The sequence below is a fragment of the Triticum aestivum genome, chromosome 6A, assembly GCF_018294505.1.
Source record: "Triticum aestivum cultivar Chinese Spring chromosome 6A, IWGSC CS RefSeq v2.1, whole genome shotgun sequence".
Classification (NCBI taxonomy): domain Eukaryota; kingdom Viridiplantae; phylum Streptophyta; class Magnoliopsida; order Poales; family Poaceae; genus Triticum; species Triticum aestivum.
The window spans coordinates 483,002,475-483,025,170 of NC_057809.1; the positions used below are offsets into that span (position 1 = coordinate 483,002,475).

A 22,696-nucleotide genomic window follows, 5' to 3' on the forward strand; every position below is an offset into this window, starting at 1 on the left:
GAGGGAAGAAGACGAGGATGAAGAAGACGAGGATGATTATGGTGATGATAAAGGGGGATCCAATGGAGGCAGCGACAGCAGCGATGACGATGATGATGACAACGCTCCTGGTTCTGGTGGTACAGGTGGCAACACATCCAGGAGGACTAGCACTCACGCCACCCGTGCGAGCAGCAGCAATTCATTGAGTAGCAGGAGCACACTACAGTTGTTGATTGACAAGACTTGCTGGAAAGACAAGGATTTGCCAAAGTCAAAGAAAAATGACGAAGCAGAGTCTCAGGGAAGCATTGATATGTTCAAGCTCTGCAACTTGAAGCCAGCTTTGCCAACCACCTTTCCCGTTCCAGATTTCAGCGACAAAGATATGTGTGAGAAGATCAACTTTGCCATTGATAAGAGCCTGTTCTTATCAACTGATGCTGAAAAGAATCAAATTGACATGGAGGAAGCAGGGAAGGGTCTTGACTGGGTTCATTCAAAGCAAAAATACAAGGAATATTTAAAGCAGCTCCCAGACCTAAGCTCCAGCAAGAGCAAGGCAGCATCCACGGCAAACCCGCACGTGGTCCAGAAGTGTAAAGCAGTTTCAATGAAGAAGAATCTGCAGTTGCCTCAAACCAAGGAGAAGATGGTGAGTGAAGATGCTGAAGTAAATATGGTCAAGGAAGCTGTGCTTCAAACTGATATGCCAACAGTAGTGAGCAGAGAGCCAACCAATGTCAGAGAAGTTCAACAGATCAAGGGGAAGACTCCCCTTTCAACAGTCCCACCAAAACCACCTAAGCAGAAGATTGTCAAGTTTGCCAGGGGCGCAAAGGGGGAACAGGCCACAAAAGATTTGGGGTTCAGAGACGAGAGAGAGCTGCGAGCCGCAGCCATTGATGCAGGGGTGCCAAGTTCTGCCAGGTTGCTGCCAACTCAGACTGGAAAGATGCCAACTACAGATACCAGTGTGCCAACTGATGTGTCAGTTAGCAGTATGGTCACAGTCAAAACCACCACAGCTGGTCAGGAAGGCACCACTGCAACTGCAAGTCCCAAGGTGCCTACTGATAGAGATGCTTCAATGCCAAACACAAAAGGAGGTGATCCAACTATCAAAGTGCCGTCCCCAAGAGTTGTCTTTCAGCAACCATTAACACAAGAGGAGGTGTTCGACATTATAAGTAGGTGCAAGCCTCCAAGGCCGCCAACTACAACACTATTGTGAACCAAGTCAGTGAATGATGCACCCATGTTTGTGCCGCAAGGAGATGCCCTGGTCCTTGAACCCTTACGAAGATCAAACTCTTATCATGGTGACGGGTTCTGCGATGCACCATCTTTTGACCTCGGCATAGATGGTGATGCTCCAGCACCTGCTCCAGCAGTAGATACAGCGGAAGCCGGTGTGATTAGCATCGATGAGTGTGAGTTAGACCCAGCAGCTGTGAATGAAGGATGTGATGCTGCTGATGTTGGCAAGGCAATAGCTCAAGAAATAGATGTTGGTTCACCAGAGAATTGCCACACCCCGATATGCGCAGAACCAGAACTTGGCACGAGCAGTTCTTCGGGGCCACCTCTTGCACGAAGACAGAGGAGGGTAAGAAGGCCCGCAGCATCTCAAAGGTCTCCATTCATAGACTACAACAAGAACAAGACTTTCAGCACCAATGAGGTAGTGAACAAGCTTTACGCTGCCCTCTTGTACTGGGTCAGGCATCACAAAGGAGCAAATGATGGAGCTACCAGGTAAACTAACTCCCCACAGCCTACATACATATCTTTTTCAGTTGCATAGCACCATCCACTTAGTTGCACAGAAAGCATAGTATGTTGCACAGAACAGGGCTTTTAGTTGCACACTGTTCTTTTTTCATTTTCATGCACATTTTTTTGCTGCTGTGACCCTTCGAGCTAACTTGTCTTTTTATTGCTTTCAAAAAAAAATCAGCCCTGAGATAATTAGGTATGGTGCTTTCTACATTTCTTTAAAGGAGTTAGTTGATTCGATGAAGCCGGTTCAATGGTTGTCAAAAATTGTTATTGAGACTGGAATCTTGCACATCATGGATAACTTACCAGAAGGGTCAAAGAAGGTTGTTATGCCACTGAGGTTTTCTGTAAGTTTTTCCAAAACCTTCTTTTTACCCTCATCTTTGTTCTGTAGCACTTTTCGTTGACCATTTGAGGGAGGCCTTTCACCTACTAAGGAGTTTTGAGCCATGTTTTATAATCTCTGCAGATAAAATTACAGCAAGGGATCCACAATGTGAATGAGATGAACAAGATGTTTGATTACAAGAACCGTCTCGACAAGAAAGACTTAGTGAGTGTTGTGCCCACATCATCAATCTTTTTTTAGTTGGCACCCACAGCATGTCCAATTGCACATGACACATCTGTTAGTTGGCAGATACTTGTTGCAACCCGTTTTTAACTTGACCAAGTCTTTTACTGTTTTTCTTAGCTACATCTTGTATTTTTGTGTCTGAAATCGTTCACGCTTGCAGGTCATGCTGCCAGTGCTCGAGTGCGCAGATGTAACCGATAAGGACGGAGGGAGGCATTATTGGGTCTTCAGTGTCAACTTGAGGGACGGACGCTTCGAAGTTCTTGATTCAAGCAGGACGCTGGACAACATTGAGCTGATGAACAACACCTCTACCATTGCGGGGGCAGTACGCCAGCTATGGAGGAAGCATTATCCAAAGTTCAGCATTGAGCACTTCCAGATTATTGACATTGACGTACCGAAGCAGCTTGGCAAGTAAGACAATAAGCATTTCATTCCTTCTCAATCAAATACAATCATTTTGTAGTTTTTAATTTTTTCTACATGTGCAATCTTTAGTATTTTTAAGACACAGTACTAGTCTTCAATCTGTATTATCATTTTTATGAGTTTCTAATGGATTATCTAGCTAGTTGCAGAGTGGCGCGTAAGTAGTTGCAAAGTGGCACATAATGAGTTGCAGTAGAACACAAGCAGTTGCACAGTAGGACATAAGTAGTTGCATAGAGTGCATTACCTTTTTTTGGTTTTAATTTTATGTGACAATTTTTTTGCCCATTTTTTGCAGTAATGAGTGTGGGTTGTTCGCACTGCTTAATGCCACCGAGTGGAATGGTAGCCAACTGCCCAACTACGACCCCAAGGAAGTACTCAACATCAGGAAGAAGCTGACGTATGATTGGGTCACCAGCGTGCACAACACCGCCCCATGGAGGAAGTTGCTGAGATACGACAAGGAGTAGGTCAGTACTATTTTTTTTCTGCTCCATGGAGGAAGTTTCTGGTTTGTACAATTTTATTAAGTAGATTTTGTAGTTGCACACTGCTAGTAATTGCGTTTGCAACTCAATATCATCACTTTTGTTGATACATTAGGAGCACTGGATATACAATTGTTCAACAACTAAATATTTAACCAGTTGCCAACAAAGGCACAAATAGCAACTTTTTTTTACACAGTGCATGAACTAATTCAAGCAGCATAAATTAGATAAAGAGGAATCATAGATGCTGAATGTGTTCACTTGGTCCCAACATTGCTAAAAAAGACATCATTATTTTTCCTTTTTTGTTCCAAAGTTACAAATGAGGAAACAGAATCATAGGAGCCTCTGTGGACACACACCAGCAGTGTGCTCTGTAGATTGGCACTGGCTGCATTTGTTTTTCTTCTTTGGGTGTAGCTCCAGCGCCGATTTGTACCGTCGACTCTTTGCCCTACCCTTTGTAGTAGACCTTGGAGGATCCCTGGGCACAAAATCATCAGAAGCTTGTGCATGGGATGCAGCCTCCAACGGGGCAGTAGGACTGTCACGATCACCTGTGTAATAATCATGTAAAAAGTTTAGTATTTTTGTTATTGTGCAACCAGCACTGATGTTCTGTGCAACCACACAGTACATTTTTGTGCAACTAACTGGTTGCCGTGTGCAAGTTAAGTTGAAAAAAACACCTGCAGTAGCACGGCCTGTCATGGTACTTGGATTGTAGTCGCCTATGGGCAGAACATGAAAAACAAGTTAGATTTTTAGCTTGATCCTCAAACTAACACAGCGCACGCAACTAGGCAGCATGTTTCTGTTCAACTGGGCACTATGATATGTGCAACTAAAGTCACTCATCCTAGTTTTTGTTTTGGAGTCGGTGAAGGTACTAACCTGGGTTATGAGCCCCCTGAGTCCTGCCTGTAGGTCCATTGGGAGTAGCACAAAGGGCACTGCTAGTTGGGCCTGGCGGGGAAGGAGGTCTTTGAGGGTTGGCATCACCTATAGGCAGAACAGGACAAACAAGTCAGTTGTGTTTATCTTTTTTATGCTCGAACTAACACAGCATGCGCAACTAGGTAGCCTGTTCGGTGCAACTGAGCACCATGATGTGTGCAATTGGTGTTACAGACCTAGTTTGATGGGGAGTTGGGGGAAGGTAATTACCTAGACGACGAGCCCCTTGAGTGCTGCCTGTAGGGCCATTGGGAGGAGCATGCGGGGGAGGAGGTGGCGGAGGATGCCGTGTACAGCCAGGAGGGGGAGGAGGTCCTTGAGTGTTGACATCACACATATGCATAACTGGAAAAAATAACTTAGCTGTGTTATCTTTGATGCGTGAACTAACACAGCGTGCGCAACTAGGCAGTATGTTCTTGTCCAAGTGGCTACCATGGTGTGTGCAACTGGGCACAATGATGTGTGCAACTGAAGTTACACACCTAGTTAGATCAGGAGTTGGGGCAGGTAATTACCTGGATGATGAGCCCCCTGATTGCTGCCTGGAGGTGGAGGAGGTCCTCGAGGGTTGCCATCATCTGATGGCCCCGTTGCAGCAGTCGGTTTTTTCATTTTCTTGGACTTGTTCAGGTGGCCGATCTCGGTACGTGCTGCACGCATATGCTTGTATACAATAGCTTGTGCTGGATCAGAACCACTCGCAAACTTTGCTAGTTTCCGAAAATCGTATATCATGTTCCTCTCCCTTATCTGCTTCTTTGATTGAGGAGGCATTTCATCCGGTTTCTCATAACCAGTCCCTGGCGCACTAGGTACAGCAGTAGGTGTCCACCGTCTTAGCAGGTACCTTTCCGGTATGACATCAACGCCAACATGGGTGAACACCTTGAGGATGTGGCAACAGAGGATGTCGTCCTTGTCCATTTTACAACACTCACACAAATAGGAACGCTCCTCCACCCTTGCCTGCACCAAGTAGTTTCGAGAACCATATTTCGCAACAAATTCCTGGTTCGGTCTGAGCTCAAACACATCAGCACCAACTTGGAATGCATTATAACGTCCAATCAGCTCAAACTCTTCTCTAAACTTGCGGTAAAGGTCTCTAGTATAGGTTTTGTAAGCTTGCTTCTCTATTGGGAAGTTGGACCACAACTCAATCTCAAGGTGTTGTGTCCTGTAATCATTGCAGCCTTCCTTGGCAAGGATGTGGTTCTGTATTTTTTCATATTGCTTGACGAAGTTCAACATTGAGTTGTGTGGGTTCACATATCTTTTGAGGACGGCGTTGAACCCCTCACTACGCTGTGTAGACTGGAGGAAGGGAAAGAACCTGTGTTTGAAGTAGCACGACACCCAAGTTGACCTGTATTCGTACAACTTCTCAAAGTGCGTGTGTGCCATAGCCTCATACTTGATCATTAACCCAGCCCAATTCTGCTCAAACTCGTCTATAGTGAAGCTGAAGTCAACACACTTGTTGAAATCATCAGAGAGTCCTGGATTCCGGCACAGCAACCAACCAACCTTTTCCTGAGCCTTTTTCATGATGTGCCATCGACAACAACGGTGCACGGTGGTTGGAAAGATGCTCTGTATTGACTGCCTCATCGCACCATCCTGATCGGTGATGAAGTTGTCAGGAGGTTTGCCATCCATAGCCTCTAGGAATGCTCCAAAGACCCAATCAAAGCTCGATGCCAACTCCTGCCTCACAAACGCGCAACCCAGCATGAAAGATTGGCCATGTCGGTTTATTCTTATGAAGGGCGCGAACGGCATATTGTACAAGTTGGTCATGTAGGTGGTTTCAAACGATATGCAATCGTGGTACGCCTCCACATAAGCTTTTCGAGCTAAGCCGTCCACCCAAAATATGTTGACAACTCTATCCTCTTCATCATATTTCACCTTATAGAAGAAGTCTGGATCGGTTTTTTGTATATCCTTGAAGTGCGCAATTGTCTCAATCAGATCACCCTCCTTTGTGTCATCTCTACGGAAACTTGTACAAACATTTGTTATTGCCTTTGGTCCGAACGGCACCATCATCTCAGATCCATAGAACTCTGCCATTACATGCATCATTCGTCCTGCATAATACAAAAACAAACAGTATATCCTTTTTTTAGTTGCACAAATGCGCACATCCAGCTGCACAGTAATAGGACACGTGTTGGCACAGAAGATAATCACAGGAAATGGACACCTAGCTGCACCTTTTTAAAAACACTTTGCAGTTTTTGCATACAGGACATTGTGTATTTGCACAGTAAAGACAATCTAGTTGCACAAGAAGCACCCAAAGTGATATATAAAAAGCATGGGAAGTTGGACAGCAGTTGCATAGTTAAGCCATTTCAGTTGCACAGTAGTACCATAACAGTTGCACACTGGACTGCCTAGAGGGAAACTTAATTCTTCAAGGGATATAGAAAAACACCACACCTGTAGTCAAGTTGCAGTTATACAAGATGCGCAGAAACTCCTTTTCATCAGGTGAGATGCCTTGGTGGGATCTCAAGTATTTGGACAATGAAGGTTTGTTCACGAGCGGATGATTGTGGTCACGAACAAAGTGCGTCACCTCCCATCGCCCATCTATCAGCTTCACCAACATTTTCGCCTTGCATTCAGTCTGCTTTATTGTCTCACGTTTGCGCTTCTTCTTCTTCTTACTAGTACCAGCATCCTCTTCAGCAAATATTGGAGGTTCTTCTTCCATCTCCTCATCACTGTTAACAGATGTTGGATCTGGAATAGGGTCCAGGTAAGGAGGAGCCTCAGCTCCTCCATCATCAGCTTTGGCCTTCTTGAACTTGTTGCAGCAAAACTGTTGTTTTATCAATTCATTGGTGCGGGGTGTCCGTCTAGAGGTGTTCATCTTGATAGAGAAACCCATCCGTAGTGGGTAACTGTTGTAGTGATCCTTAGCAATTTGAAGGCTGTCAAACCTCATGCCAACATAGGGTTCCATAGGTTGAGAACCAGCCTCATCCTCTCCTTCTTCTACTTGCACAACTCTGTCAAAAGCCCCAGCTTCTAGCTCAGTCCTGGTTGGACCAGGAACATTTGCCTCGGTTCCTGTGTCATCAAGAGTATGGCTCTCTGACTGCAAAGACATCACTACAGGGGCACCACGGGTTGATGACTGGCCTGCCACATTGTCATGGCCCGTAGGGTTACCATCACGACTTGCCTGCGTGTAGTAAACAGATCGACCATTTTCTGTGCAGTTTCCTTGTTGTATTCTGGGTTGCTGCTGATCCATATCATGAGGAAGCTCATTGAGATCTGGAGGCAACTCATTGAGATCAAGCATTTTTTTCCCTTGTTTTTGGATGCTGCCACACACTCCCTGCACATATAAAAAAAGAAGAAATTGATGCCATCAGTTGGTAACCACAGAAAAACTGTGTTTCAAAACAACCTAAAAGCAACATGACCATAGCATAATCTTTTATTATAACAGTTATGAATTTTTTTGTTTGCACAGAGTTGTTATGTTAGTTGCACAGTTTGCAGTAAATAACTGGCAAGAGCATGACTTCTTTTTGCTACAGAGTTTTTCTTACCCTTTTCCCTTTTTGTTTTGTTGCAATGATCTGTAGGTTTCCGTTTCGCAAGGAGCTCTTTTCAGATTTTTCTGCACATAATTGAATGCTACATTTGAGAAGGAAAATCCAGGTGAAAGAAGAAAGAAGAATTGGAGGACAGATTATAGTTATATGTTTTTCATCGCCGTTTATGTTTCTAGATCTGGTATATTTGAACATATTAATATGGTTTGCAATAGGTGTGGGACCAGAATATATGCGTGGGACAAGATTTGTGTGTGAATATGTTAATATGGTTTGTGGCTTCATTAGCCATGGACAAAAGTTTCTATGTTTTTCCTGTTGCACTACAGATTTCTGGTTTTCGCTAGAATAGACGTCTCAATTTTTAGGATTTCCACTTGGCCAGCATACATATTCAGTTGGACATTCAATGCTTTTAGTTGGCTAGAATAGATGTCTCAGCTGGCCAGGTTACATTTTTTCAGTTTTGTGGCCAACATGCATGTTCAGTTGGACAGTTAATGCATTCAGTTGGCTAGAATAGATGTCTTAGTCGCCTAGAATAGATGTCTTAGTTGGTCATCAGTTTTTGGCCAACATGCATGTTTAGTTGGCCAGAAAACATGTTTTTTTATTTTCACATATACTACATTTTTTCCAAAGTGTTCACTCAGAAACATGTATTGCCAGATATATGTTTTTAGTTGGCAGGATACATGTTTAGTTGGCCAGGATACATGTTCAGTTGGCTGGGATGCATGTTTAGTTGCATATTTATGAATTTTTCGTTGCACATGTTCAACAAAGCATTGTGCAATCAATTTTCTGTTCATTTTGCAAATAATAACTAGAAGTTGGCTTTTAATCATGTTTTAATTGGCCAGATAACTCGTTTTTAGTTGGCTTGTTTTTAACACATCCAGGTGGTAGTTTTTGGCATGTTTAACACATTCAGCATGTTTAACATCTGGTGTGATATGCCAGATTCACCTTTTTTTTGAAGCAGATTCTCCATGGATCCATGGAGAAGGGGGAAGCGAAGAGGTGCAGAGGGGGCTTACCTGCTCGATCTTACTGCCTGGTATGGCTCTGACCACCCCGCCCTTTAGATCTTGAAGCAGCTCCTTCTACTTTGGGGCTCCCATGGCGGTTGTGTAGGAGGAGGAAGAAGGGCTGGGGGCGATTGCGTTTGGATCTGTTTCTGGCGTGCAGAAGAAGAAGAAGGCAGCGTCGGTGGGGCTGAGGCATGGGGGCGAGAGATGGCGTGGATTCTGCAACCTGGGCAGATCCCGCGGCCAGCTGGTGCACGTGATCCCGCGGCCAGGAGGGTGCACGTTTGGCGAGGAGGATGCACGTGATCCCGCGGCCAGCTGGTGGGCGGGGCAGTTGCCTTTTTGGCTCCGACGGGCAGGGACCAGGTGGACTGTTTCCTCTTTTTCGCTCGAGGAGGGACCAGGTGGTTTCCTTTTTTCGGATGGCCGCTGGCTAGCGATCCCAGGGCGGCCGGCCGCCCACTAGACGCGTCCGAGAATAAATTGAGAGAGGGGGGGAGGGGGGGGGGGGGGTTATCCAAATGCCGTCTCCGCTCAAAAACATTGCCGCCCCGCTCACTCCAGTGCGGTACCTCAAAGTGGTTAATCCATTCACTCAGAGCTCCGATGCTCTCGCTCTCGGCTCCTTCCTCGCCCCCGCCCTCGCCACCTACCCGCAGCACCGCCGCCGTCGGCCTCCTTCGTGGGGCCGCGGGGCGGCGCGACGCGCCGCTCACCGCCGCGCTCCACGCCGTCCTCCTCAAGTCCGGCGCGCTCCACTCTTCCCAGCCCCTCGTCGCGTCCAACTCCCTCCTCCACGCCTACCTCCAATGCGGCCTCCACTCCCACGCGCTCCACCTGCTCGACGAAACGCCGCGCCGTGACGCCGCCACCTACTCCGCCCTCATCTCGCTCCACTGTCGCCTCGGCGCGCCCCTGGACGCCGTCCGCGCCTTCGTGGACATGCTGCTGGCCCACGACGCAGACGAGGGCGACGCCGCCGCCGTCCGCGCCAACGAGTTCACGGTGGCCGCGCTCCTGCAGGCCTGCGGGCTCGCCAAGGATGGGAGGCTGGGGAGGATGGTGCATGGCTACCTCGTGACAAATGGCTTCTGCGCCGACCCCTTTGTGGTCGGCTCGTTGGTCAATATGTACGCCAAGGTTGGGGATGTGGTCAGCGCGCGGAGGCTGGTTCTCAGATTGGCTTGCAGGGATGTCGTTTCCTGGACTGCTGTTATATCAGGGTGCGTGCTCAACGGGATGCTAGCAGAGGCTCTCGGTGTGTTTGTCATGATGCTGGAAGATGGTGTCCTTCCCAACAATGTTACAATGCTGAGTGTCATTCAGGCATGCTCTTTGATGGGCCACTCGGGATTGTTCAGTCAGGTGCACACTCTTGTTGCTCGGTTGGGCCTCGAGGAAGATGTTTCGGTGGTGAATTCTCTCATCATGATGTATGCAAAGAATGGCTTTATTGAAGAGGCTGCACGGCTTTACGAGGATCTGTACCTCAGGAGAGGGACTGTGTGCTCTAATGCTGATGTTCTTGGCGCGCTTCTTTATGGTTGCACGGTTTCAGCATCCCCGCTTTATGGGAGAGAAATCCATGCACACTTGATTAAACTGAGTGCTCTTCCAAGCATCAGCATTGAAAACTGCCTCATGGGCATGTATGCTAGATTCGAGCGAGTTGACGCAACGTATTTGGTGTTTAAAGGCATGAAAGTTAAAGATATTGTTTCGTGGAACACCATGATCTCATGCCTAGCCAAGAGCGACTATGTAAATGAAGCCTTGGACCTTTTCAGCACTCTTCATAGTGGTGGTAGTGGGCTTGTGCCTGATTTTGTCACGGTCTTGAGTGTAGTTCAGGCATGCTCCAATGCTGGATTACTTCTCCAAGGGCAGATGCTCCATGCATACATCGTAAAATATGGTTTTGTGCACGATGTATCGATCTCCAATGCTCTAATAATCATGTATGCAAAGTTAGGAAGGATTGATTCCGCTGAGAAGATCTTTTGGCGGATGGATGTTAAGGACCTTGTTTCCTGGAATTCGATGATCAATGCTTATGGGATACACGGAGATGGCCATTCGGCTCTAAAGTATTTCCACCAGCTGACAGATGTTGGAGCACATGCTCCTAATGCTATCACGTTTTTGAATGTGATATCTGCTTGCAGTCACTCTGGTTTGATTTCAGAAGGATACAAGTGCTTTGAAAGCATGAGAAGGGACCATGGAATTGAGCCTGGCATGGATCATTATGCTTGTGTAGTGGACCTGTTTGGAAGGTCTGGGAGATTTGCCGAGGCAGAAGAATTCATCAGGGATATGCCTGTTCCTCCCAACTCGTCCATTTGGGGACCTTTGCTGGCTGGTTGCCGGCTTCATGGGAATGTTGATCTTGCAGAAAAGGCTGCTAAAGAACTACTAGCCTTGGAACCTGACAGTGATATCTGGAGAGTCTCCTTGTCAAATATCTACGCATCGGCTGGGAGGTGGAAAGACTCTGCAAAGATTAGGACTGAAATGAGGAGAGTCGGTTTGAGAAAGGAGACTGGTTGGAGCTTTGTAGATGTAGGAGGGGTTGAGGGTTTTAAGTTTGTGTCGGCAGATACAAGGCATCGTGACGCTGAAAAAATATATGCAGTATGGCACAGTATGAACAAGCACATGGCAGATGTAGCTGGTGACGTGCATCAGCTGAGTCTGGTGAGTGTAAATTAGTTGATGACAAATGCTTGGTTTCGTTATGCCAGAGTTACAAAGGTGAACTTTTGTAATTCACTAGACTGTGAACTTACTGACTTGAAATCACACCAGATCTATTAATTTGTGTTCTGGGTGTAGTATAAAGCCATCAGTAAAACTGGCAACTACATATAATTGACTCTGGAAGGAAACTGAGGACGCTGTGGTTAGCATGTTAACTTAAAACTATGTTTCGTGATCTTGGTGTAGTCATCTAAATTGCCTGCGTTGTAAAGGTAATAGTCCTCACGATCCAACATTGCAATATGCCAGCAGAAATGGAGGAAAATCTTGCTGATATGGAGTTCTTATGCTAATATGGTTGCTGAAAGCAGCAAGGATTGGCAATACGAAATATAGGTTGCCCAATTTCTGCAGGGTTCAAATTTTAGCACGTATGCTGCTGTATGCTGGTGAAGATTGTGTGTGCCCATGTGCTATGTAGTATACTTCCAATATCTTAATGATACGGATTTATTAAAAAAAAACTATAGTGTATATCCATATATTATTAGGTTTACATTCATTATTTTTGTTATAAATTTGTTGCAAAAATTGGACTGCATACCCATGTGTTTTGAATAGTGACCCTTCATTTTAAGTTAAGACAAATGATCACATGTAAAAAGCTCATACTAGTATATTGCTGTATAATTTGTGAATGGTCCTTAAGGTCCGGAAGAAAACAATAAGAACTTCCAAAATTATTGCTACCTAGTATACCCTGCAAGACAAGAATACAATTTTGGAACAATAAAAGGAGAAACAAGCTGGATACACATTTTTCTTCTTGTACAGTAACACTACAATACAATACAATTCCTGTATTATGTAGTATACTTCTAATGCTCTACTTGCGCATCAGGAGAACTACGGTATGAGCAGCTATACTCCTGTTTTCTCCTAGACTGTCGACTTTCTCATGCGTCTTGGCCTTGAGATTGACAACAGATGGATCCGCCCCGAGTAGTTCACACAAGTTAGATCGGATAGTCTCCTTGAATGGGCTAATTTTTGGTTTTTGCAAGATCAATGTAGCATCAAGGTTCCCCAGCTCATAGCCTGCTTGATGCATTAGCTTTACCTGATGCATAACAATAATAAAATGTTAAGCAGATACGTGCTCACTTAAATTGCATCAACCTAGCACCAAACGATACTTCCATCAGCTCATATCTTCAAAACTGGAATGCTTCGATGATATTGTATCACACAAAATTCAGATTCAGGGGCGAATATAATAATCAATAATGCTCTAATTGGATATATTCTACACCCTCTGTTCCTAAATATAAGACGTTTTGGCAGTTCAATTTAAACTGCCAAACTGCCAAAACGTCTTACATCTAGAAACAGAGGTACTAGTGTCAAAAACGCTCTTATATTATGGGACGGAGGGAGTAGTACATAACATTGGGTGAAATGACAAAAAATACTGTGCGATGTCAATGTGAAGAGAAAACAAGGTGATTTCACTGATCGATGGGATCATGAAGAAAAAGCAGCACAAAATTCAGATTCCGGTGTGAATATAGGAACCAATAATGCTCCAATTGGATAAATTGTACATTACATCTGGTGAAATGACAAAAATACTGCTCGATGCCTAAACGAAGAGAAACTACTAGGATGATTTCAATGGTCGATGGGATCATGTAGAAAAAGCAGCACATAATGAGCTCAAATTGCAAGGCATAGGGATATTTTATCCAAAAGTCCAGGATGCAGTCAACATTCAAAGCACATGGTACATGCCTTTGTACAAATTCCAAAACGTGCAATACTTTTTGTCCTGGAAGAGGAGAAAAGTCAAGACCGAATTTGCAGTCAGCATGGTGTTGATGCAGGAATGAAATAGTCAAAAAGAAAATAAGCAGGTGATGATCTGCGATGTCTTCAAGGAAGGATGTTTTTGGAGAATTTCCATAAAACGGATGCATTTTAGTAAGGGGAAGAAAAACTTGTTTCCCCAAAGAAGATATGAACAAGTTGGGTCACGTAACACTTAACAGTCTAGACATCAGACTTACCTATCGCTCATTCAAGTAAAATGAAAACTAATTTTCCGACACAAGTGCTATGTGATTAGCAATTTAGAATCATTCAGAGCAACACACAAACTCTAGGTTTTGTTCTGATTAAGCATTCTACCATCCAACTATAAGACAACAATCTAGACTCATAGAACGAAAGCAACACACGAACTGTAAATTTTGTTCTGAATAAGTCAATAAGCATTTCACCATCCAACTACAGACAGTACTACTCCCTCCGTTCCAAATTACTCGTCGCAGAAATGGATGTATCTGAACTAAAATACATCTAGACACATCCATACCTGCGACAAGTAATTCGAAACGGAGGGAGTATCTTATAATGCCCACAAAAGCTAGAGGGAATTGGCATGGGCGAATGAACTTCGGAGTGAAGTTGAGAAACTCACAGCTTCCCTCATGAACACGCAGGACTCCGCGCCCTTCCACCGGGGGTCGGTGTCCGGGAAGATCTGCCCGATGTCCGGCAGCCCCAGGGCGCCGAGAATCGCGTCCACCACGCAGTGCAGAAGCACGTCCCCTGCGCACGCGGCAAAAAATTCCACACGCCCGGTAACGCAACGAGCGAACGAACGGGAGCACAAAGGAAAAGAACAAGCAACGGTAGTAGTAGTAAAAACGGCGCGCACCGTCGGAGTGGGCGTCGCAGCCGCGGTCGTGGGGGATGCTGATGCCGCCGATGATGAGCGGGAGGCCCGGCTCGAGGCGGTGGAGGTCGAAGCCGTGGCCCACGCGGAACGGTAGGGCCGGCGGCTTCGGCGCCGCGGCCACGGCCACGGCCGGCTGGTGCTCCGCCTGGAGCGCGGCCGCCACCGCCAGGGACGGCCGCCGGGGGCGCAGGGATGGCCGGGCGGGGCAAGGGGAGGCGGGTGCGCGGGTCCTTGGCGCGGTGGAGATGGGGGAGGCCAGGAAGAGGGAGGAGGCGGAGGCCATGTCGTCGCGCTCCGACGGGCGAGATAGCGCAGCGGCCGAGTAGAGTTTCGGGGGTTCCGTTTCTCTTGGCCGTGGAATGCGAGAAAAGGCAGCGGTTTTTTGTGCGCCGGAATTACTTTGGCATTGGGGAGACGGGAATCTTGGCGTTGGAGATACGGTTCATGGTGGCGTGGACGAGGTTTAACGTCTAAGTACTGCGGCCGGCGGTCGCTGTCTCGCCGGTCACCGGTGGCTGCCTTTGCCTAGAATTTGTCATTCGGCGAACATTTTGGTCTAGATTGGATGTTGCATAAAATACGAAATTCAAGCTTAAATGTCATTCGGCTTACATCCATTGAGAGGAATGGAAGGGTTTTCAATTCGATTTTCATTAAAAGTTGCCATAAAAGTAAATGCAAAAAAGCAATTCCCATGTAACGAACTAAATATTTGAGGGGATAAACAATGCAAACTCTTTTCTTACGAATCATTAATATTTCCTAAAAGAAATCAATGTATGAAGTTTCTACAATTCTAATTATGTAGTTCTAAAAAAGTTTCTACAATTCTAATTCTATTATTCTAAAGCACACATCATGAAAGATAGGCCAATTAACTAATATAAGAATGAGAAAATGAGGGTAACCTAGACCTTTATCCGTGCCTCGTTGATGCCTTGCACAGCCGGCCGACCATGCGTCTGCGCAACGGCGCAACCTGTGGATCACCCCTTCAGCATTTCTGTTCTTCGACTAATGATCCATGCACTTGATTGGGTGTACTCTAGACAATTCCGGGATGAAAAACTGCCCTAGGAAATGGTGGAGGCGGCTTTATATGAAATAAGCAATGATATGATGTGTACAGTCTAGTGGATGGCTAAATACTAATCAACGGGTTCAAATGCATGCCATGCTTTCTATGCTAGCTGAGGTGGTATTGAATCGGTCCGATGATAGGCCTTTTTGGATGAAAAATAAGAATGAAAATTTCACTCTTAAAACCTTGTATGAGAAATTGTCTGATGTGGGACCAGACAGATCCTTTAAGCATGTGCGAGCATCCAACTGCAATCCAGAATCTAGATTTGGATCTAGTTAATTTGGAATAATGCCATTGTGACCAAAGATAACACGGTTCAGTGGAATTGGACAGGTGACCCTACTTGCCATTCTGTTCTTAAGCCGAGAGCATTCATCATCTTTTTTTTCGATGCTCTGCAACCAAGTATGTCTGGGAAATTTTTCTATAAATGTGTTGGGGCCACCAACACACGTTGGTGTTTCACCCAATATTTTGGGTGGATATCTGAGCTCATTTCTGGTAGTGGAAATGTGCAAATAGTGGGGCTTGGAAATACGTGGCCTTGTGGAAACTTTGCAATAGAGGTTGCTTTGATAAGAAACTTGCGATACCTTCAACTAAATTTGTGTGTTATGCTTGCTCCTTTATGTAATACTGGGTAGGTATGCAGAGCGATGGAGATCAGGCTATGTTGGAACACGGTGTTGCGACTCTTTGGAGGGAAGCCCTGGCTCATCGTAAGGTGGTTTAGTGGGTTGTCGGTGTCAAAACTGGCAGATCTCGGGTAGGGGGTCCCGAACTGTGCGTCTAGGCCGGATGGTAACAAGAGGCAAGAGACACGAAGTTTTACCCAGGTTCGGGCCCTCTTGATGAAGGTAAAACCCTACGTCCTGCTTGATTAATATTGATGATATGGGTAGTACAAGAGTAGATCTACCACGAGATCGGAGAGGCTAAACCCTAGAAGCTAGCCTATGGTATGATTGTTGTTCTGTATGTTGTCCTACGGACTAAAACCCTCCGGTTTATATAGACACCGGAGAGGGTTAGAGTTACACAAAGTCGGTTACAATGGTAGGAGATCTACATATCCGTATCGCCAAGCTTGCCTTCCACGCCAAGGAAAGTCCCTTCCGGACACGGGACAAAGTCTTCAATCTTGTATCTTCATAGTCCAGTAGTCCGGCTGAAGGTATAGTCCGGCCATCCGGACACCCCCTAATCCAGGACTCCCTCAGTAGCCCCTGAACCAGGCTTCAATGACGACGAGTCCGACGCGCAGATTGTCTTCGGCATTGCAAGGCGGGTTCCTCCTCCAAGTACTTCATAAAAGATTTTGAACACAAAGATAGTGTCCGGCTCTGCAAAATAAGTTTTCACATATTGCCATAGAGAGAATAATATTTACACAAATCTAATCTGCTGACGTATTCTGTAGTGTGACATCGCACCACGGCCAAGCCTTTATTCGTTTTATTGTCCCACCTCAGCATGTCATGCGAGGCGGTTTCCTTGGCACGTCTCGTCGAAGCAGAGATCGTGTCCCCTTATTCCGGGATTCTCATCAATACGGGCGTGGGTAACCCAACCGCGCCATTGACTACGGCGCTTGGGGATAAGCGAGTTTTACCAGGCTGGTGGGAACACGTAGTTGCGTCCACCCATATAAGGGGATAATGATCCACCTTTTCACCTACGCCTTCTTCCTCCTTTGCCTATCCATTCTCGCGCACTCGAGCTCCAGCGCCCAAGTCCGCACTCCCCACCTCAACCTTCTCCAGCCATGTCCAGAGCGGGAGGCAAGTGGATGGTCTCCTCCGTCACGGAGGGACACATCAAAAAACTAAGGAAGGCCGATACTTGTCTAACGACATCGCGTACCGGCTTCTCGAAGAGGGGCAACTCCTCCCCACCCCAAGGCCCCATGAGAGGGTAGTGTTCCTTCCCCACTTCCTCCGTGGACCACCCATTCGTCAGGGGACTCATGTTCTACTACGGCCTGTATTTCCATGATCTGGCCCCGAACTTCATCCTCAACATCTCGGCGTTTATCGTCGTGTGCGAGGCTTTCCTCTGCATCCGCCCCCATTTCGGCCTATGGCTCAAGACTTTCAATGTCAAGCCGAAGGTGGTGCGTGGCAACCAGGCGGAGTGCGGAGGCGCCATGGTGGGCAAGATGCCCAACGTCTTATGGCTCGAGGGCTCCTTTGTGGAGACCCTGAAGGGGTGGCAATCGGAGTGGTTTTACATCACCGAGCCGCGCGACCCTGAGTGGGTCGCAGCCCCCGAGTTCCGGTCCGGACCCCCAACGCGGCTCACGTCCTGGAAAGAGACGGGCCTGTCGTGGGGCAGCAAAGGAGAGGTGACTGGACTGCAAACATGCATCCAAACCCTGGTGGACAAGCAGCTCAAGCTTGTCAACGTAGTCCAGGTCATGCTCATCCGCCGGATCCTCCCGTGTCAACAACGGGCCTTCAATCTGTGGGAGTTCAACCCGGCGCAGCACCGAACTCTGAGCAGGCTCTTCGACACGACGTACGAAGATGCCTGGAAGGTGCTTTTCAAGGGCGCCAAGGCTCCCGCATCCGCTACCGAGGATCGCGGATTCAGCGCGCAGCGTCACGCTAGCGCGGTAAGTTGTTTGTACCTTTTACAGGGTATTAGTTTTTCATAGTTTAACTCTATGCGGGATCTAAGCTCCCTTACCTTTGACAGGTTTGGCAGGCGAAGTCCGGACAGATCGACTGTCCGGCTCCTTTGCCTGAAGACCCAACCGATGCCCGCTTGGCGAAGCTGCTGGTTTCCGACACCCTATGTGGTGCCAGAGAAGAAGGCCACGAAGAAGGCCACGGGGACTCGAAAAAGTGCCCGGCGCCAGGAGGTGTCGGGTTCATCATCCGACGGCTCCAAGGCGCATTCCTCCCGTGAAGACGAGGAGGAGGAAGAAGAGACCTCTCCCCCTCCAGCGGGGGGAGAGAAGAAAAGGAAGGCCGCCCTCACTGGGGAGGCCGAAGGGTCCAAGAAGGGGAAAACCCTTCCTCCGGACTACTCCACCGACGCCGACGACGGCGGAGAGGAGTGGCCGCTCAGGGCCAAGCCCCTGGCGAAATCGTAAGTATCCGGATACCAGAGTAATTCATAGTATTCCTTTATTGCACAGCTTTCCCTTATGTCGAATATGATTATGCAGCCCACCCAAAGACCGGCTCGACGCGTCGTCGAGCGGTTCACTGGACTCGTCGGATGTGAATTCGCTTCCGACGGCTACCTCCCCCCGCCCTACGGACGACGCCGAAGTGTTGTCCCAACAGGTTCCAAGCCAGGAGGAGGTGGTCCTGGAGGCGCCGCAAGGCGACCTCCCGGACTCCAGGAGTAAAGGGGATAAAACCCCCCAGGGCTCCAAGTCCGGCTCTAGGCCGGACACCGCTCCGGAACCTTCAAAGGTTCCAGAGTCCGGCGGGCGACCTCCTTCCAAGAGGAGCAAGCCCACCGTGCCGGTGACCCCCGTCCAACCGGAGGCGCCGGACAATCTGTTGGAGGTGCTCAAAGGCGCCTCCATCGACGAGGAGCACCGCACCATTATGAGTGCGGTGGTCCAGAAGGTTCAGTCCGCCAAGAGCGGACTGACTGAAGCTTGTGCTAGCCTTTTAACAGGCTTTGAGGTAAGTAAAGAATGTGTAAATAATATTACCGCATAGACAGTAGCCCCTGATGCTCTGTTTGGCGTTCGGGAAGAAAAGCCGAATAGAGGATCAAATAAAATTCGCAGGAGTCTAACAAAAAGGAGTCAATATGCGTATGCAGGCTTCTCTGCTGGCGTCCGCCGTACTGACTGCGGAAGTGGACACGCTAAAGCAGAACCTCGAGCAGTCCGAGCAAGAGCTCGGGCGTGCCAAGAAGCAGCTCGAGGACAAGGAAGGTAAGAAATACCTTGTTTAAATATATATAAAAAAGGTGCAATTGCAAAAAATGACAGGATTATCGTGGCTATTGTAGGGGCCACGTCTGAGGTGGCGACCCTTAAGCAAGCGCTGTCGAGGCCGAGAAGAGGGCGGCCACGGAGCGCACCGAGCGGGAGAAGTATGAGGCCCAGGTTGGCAAGGTGCGGCAAGAGCTCCAGGCTCTCATGAAAAAACATGAGAGTTTGGAGCTTGACTCAAAGACGCGAGCGTCCGAGCTCGCGATGGCTATTGAAAATGCCAAGTCTGCCAAGGCCGAATCCCAGAAGACCCTCCAGGAGTTGGATGCGGTGAAAAAGATAGCGGCGGGTAAGGCATTCTTTATGCAAAGCAAACACATAAACGTGAGTTACTTGTTACTTACCCGAATCCGGAGCTCTCCAGGAGCGTTCGCAGATCTTCCCCGTAGCGTGTCCGATGCCGCCGCATTCTATCGAGCCGAGGAGGGCAGCTCGACAGAGAAGGTGTTCTGGTCTCAGTATGCTGAGGCCGGACACCCCGTGCCCCTGAGCGACCAGCTGAAGCAACTGGTCGAGCTCCACAAGGCGGCCGAACAGGCCATGAAGGGCCTCATAGTTCGGCTGTGGCCTGGAGAGGCTCTGCCTGGGAGCTATTTCGGGCTGGTGCGGCGGCTGGTGGGGGCCTGTCCAAGGCTCGAAGTCATCAAGCGCTCCGTCTGCATTGAAGGTGCCCGTAGGGCCCTTGCCCGTGCTAAGGTGCACTGGGGCAAGCTGGATGCTGAGAAGCTTGTGAAGGACGGGCCACCGCCGGGGAAAGAGCATCGCAAGCCCGAGAATTATTATAAGGATGTTCTGAAGGGTGCCCGCCTTGTGGCGGATGAATGTTCCAGGGATGTAATTTTTGAGTAAAACTCGCTCGTTTTGTCCTGTGCGCTGAAAACTTGTTCATATGCGCTAAGCAATGCTGTTGGAATTTAAAATATTACCTTCTGTGCGGCTGTTTATCAATTCTGAGAGATGGCGAGTCGTCGGCTTCTGCCCCCGTGCCGCTAGTGCTGGGGTGTTCGGGGATAAACCTGAGCGCTCTTTTTCCCATGTTTGGGTCCTTCGAGGGAGGCGCTCAGCACAACGAACAAGGCAATCGGACTATAATGCGTGAACACTCTCACTTAGCCATAGAATTCTATAATTTTAAATTTCGGCGAAGCCCCTGGTATTCGGAAGACCGAGTTCGGGGCGCTATCCACGCCTTGGCCGGACAGAGCCGACTCCTCGCTCTAAGCGGCATAAGTCTTTAGGGACTCGAAAAACCTCTCGAACAGCGACCAGCTCTCGCTTCATCATGACAGTCAGTTTTAGCTTTCTCTACTGAGGTGCTCGACCCAGCTCAACTGGGGCACAATCGCAGTAGTTCTCCTAGTGCTACCTTAGCCGACATAGCGGAACGTAAGGCACCAAAACATAGGAGCCGGGCAAACCCAACTATTGACCCAAGACATGATTCGGAGCCGATGCATATAATGCTATAAGTTCGGGGTGCCGCACTTGTTAAAGTGTTCGGACTTCTCACACCATATTGAGGGGTACTAAAGCCCCTGGCGTATTTTGGCCGTACCAAAGTGTACGGGTGCAACATGTCGTTAAGGAACATATATTTGTAAAAAAAGAGTAATGCAAAAAATAGACAAAGCTATGCATTGTTTATTAAAAAGGGCTGCGATCAAAGCAGAATGATACAAATAATGCGATAAGCAAAAGGTTGGACTATTTAACATGTCCGTTCTAGGGGCAGGCTGCGAAATGGTATGCGAAACAGGTATACTGCTCGTGATAGAGACCACCTGGGAGTTTGGTAATGCGGCATGGCTTGTCTGCTTCCCTAGTTCTTGCATCGTTTGTGCGGCAATTGAACTGCCGAACAGGCCTTCCGAAGAGTGGAGTCCTGAAAGTAAGAGAAAATTAAAAAATCGGCAGCCCCTGGTGCGGTTTAAGCCGTGTTTCAGGCATGCCGTGATGGTGCCCCTCCCCCTGTACCCATGGTATTTCTAGAGCGTAGTTATGTACGCGAAGTACTGGTGTCGCATTTTTGTGAGGGCTGGGGTTGGGGCCGCATTGCTACGCCTGCTCGGATCGTGCCAGGCGGTCTTGTTGTAGGTTACTCTGGGCGCGCTTGACGGTGTCCGGACGTTTAATGGCCGGACTGGAGAACTGCCTGGAGAGGCTGCTTTGTACTTCCGCTGCAAGGGCCGCCGTGTGCTCCTCCGTTCGGAGGGAGCGTTCGGTGTTTCCATTGACCGTAATTACTCCTCGAGGGCCTGGCATCTTGAGCTTAAGGTATGCGTAGTGCGGTACCGCATTGAACTTGGCGAATGCGGTTCGCCCGAGCAGTGCGTGATAGCCACTGCGGAATGGGACTATGTCGAAGATTAACTCCTCGCTTCGGAAATTATCCGGAGATCCGAAGACCACTTCAAGTGTGACTGAGCCTGTACAGTTGGCCTCTACACCTGGTATTACGCCTTTAAAGGTCGTTTTGGTGGGCTTAATCCTCGAGGGATCTATGCCCATTTTCCGCACTGTATCCTGGTAAAGCAGGTTCAGGCTGCTGCCGCCGTCCATAAGGACTCTAGTGAGATGAAATCCGTCAATGATTGGGTCTAGAACCAATGCGGCGAATCCGCCATGACGGGTGCTAGTGGGATGGTCCCTTCGATCAAAGGTGATCGGGCAGGAGGACCATGGGTTGAACTTTGGGGCGACTGGCTCTACCGCGTATACGTCCCTTAACGCGCGCTTCCGCTCCCTCTTGGGGATGTGGGTTGCGTATATCATGTTCACCGTCCGCACTTGTGGGGGAAAACCCTTCTGTCCACTGTTGTTCGGCGGCCGGGGCTCTTCGTCGTCATCGCTATGCAGCCCCTTGTCTTTATTTTCGGCATTTAACTTGCCTGCCTGCTTGAACACCCAACAATCCCTGTTGGTGTGATTGGCCGGCTTTTCGGGGGTGCCATGTATCTGGCACAAGCGGTCGAGTATTCGGTCCAAACTGGACGGGCCCCTAGGATTTCTTTTGAATGGCTTTTTCCGCTGACCGGATTTATAGCCTCTGAATCCGGCATTAACTGCCGTATCCTCAGCATTGTCGCCGTTAATGCGGCGCTTCTGCTTGTTGCGACGCGACCTGCCACTACTGTCCCTGGTATCCGAATTACCAGGGTTCTTGGTCATATTGTTGCTACGAGCAAGCCAGCTGTCTTCTCCCGCGCAAAAGCGGGTCATGAGTGTCGTGAGTGCTGCCATAGATTTCGGCTTTTCCTGTCCAAGGTGCCGGGCAAGCCACTCGTCACGGATATTGTGCTTGAAGGCTGCTAGGGCCTCTGCGTCCGGACAGTCGACTATTTGATTTTTCTTTGTTAGGAACCGTGTCCAGAATTG

At 48.1% G+C, this 22,696-nt stretch overlaps 3 protein-coding genes across 3 annotated transcripts; 1 reads left to right on the forward strand and 2 right to left on the reverse strand.

Annotated features, from left to right (window-relative positions):
• Window positions 1-3,502: 3,502 nt before the first annotated feature.
• LOC123130795 (protein FAR1-RELATED SEQUENCE 5-like) lies at window positions 3,503-8,996 on the reverse strand. Its single transcript, XM_044550604.1, has 7 exons — window positions 8,846-8,996; window positions 6,673-7,582; window positions 4,740-6,317; window positions 4,432-4,566; window positions 4,159-4,266; window positions 3,954-3,995; window positions 3,503-3,821 (listed from the first exon to the last, which is right to left on the reverse strand). Exons 2-7 carry the CDS (start codon window positions 7,544-7,546, stop codon window positions 3,601-3,603), a joined length of 2,958 nt encoding a protein of 985 aa, XP_044406539.1. The 5' UTR covers window positions 7,547-7,582; window positions 8,846-8,996; the 3' UTR covers window positions 3,503-3,600.
• Window positions 8,997-9,349: 353 nt separating this feature from the next.
• On the forward strand, window positions 9,350-11,771 carry LOC123128005 (pentatricopeptide repeat-containing protein At1g05750, chloroplastic). The gene has a single exon (XM_044547894.1). It carries the CDS (start codon window positions 9,443-9,445, stop codon window positions 11,546-11,548), a length of 2,106 nt encoding a protein of 701 aa, XP_044403829.1. The 5' UTR covers window positions 9,350-9,442; the 3' UTR covers window positions 11,549-11,771.
• A 421-nt stretch (window positions 11,772-12,192) lies between these two features.
• On the reverse strand, window positions 12,193-14,697 carry LOC123128006 (2-C-methyl-D-erythritol 2,4-cyclodiphosphate synthase, chloroplastic). Its single transcript, XM_044547895.1, has 3 exons — window positions 14,256-14,697; window positions 14,016-14,146; window positions 12,193-12,656 (listed from the first exon to the last, which is right to left on the reverse strand). The coding sequence occupies exons 1-3, from the start codon at window positions 14,557-14,559 to the stop codon at window positions 12,423-12,425; spliced, it is 669 nt and encodes a 222-aa protein (XP_044403830.1). The 5' UTR covers window positions 14,560-14,697; the 3' UTR covers window positions 12,193-12,422.
• Between the last annotated feature and the right edge of the window lie 7,999 nt (window positions 14,698-22,696).

Excerpts from the sequence above, each read along its gene's own strand:
- LOC123128005 (XM_044547894.1), top strand. The coding sequence starts at position 9,443 with ATGCTCTCGCTCTCGGCTCCTTCCTCGCCCCCGCCCTCGCCACCTACC.
- LOC123130795 (XM_044550604.1), bottom strand. The coding sequence starts at position 7,546 with ATGCTTGATCTCAATGAGTTGCCTCCAGATCTCAATGAGCTTCCTCAT. Across the intron at positions 4,567-4,739 it reads TCAGGGGGCTCATCATCCAG|TTATGCATATGTGTGATGTC; the intron begins GTAATTACCTGC and ends TATTTTTTCCAG. Across the intron at positions 3,996-4,158 it reads TCAGGGGGCTCATAACCCAG|GCGACTACAATCCAAGTACC; the intron begins GTTAGTACCTTC and ends TTCTGCCCATAG.
- LOC123128006 (XM_044547895.1), bottom strand. The coding sequence starts at position 14,559 with ATGGCCTCCGCCTCCTCCCTCTTCCTGGCCTCCCCCATCTCCACCGCG. Across the intron at positions 14,147-14,255 it reads CTGCGACGCCCACTCCGACG|GGGACGTGCTTCTGCACTGC; the intron begins GTGCGCGCCGTT and ends CCGCGTGCGCAG. Across the intron at positions 12,657-14,015 it reads GCGTGTTCATGAGGGAAGCT|GTAAAGCTAATGCATCAAGC; the intron begins GTGAGTTTCTCA and ends GTTATGCATCAG.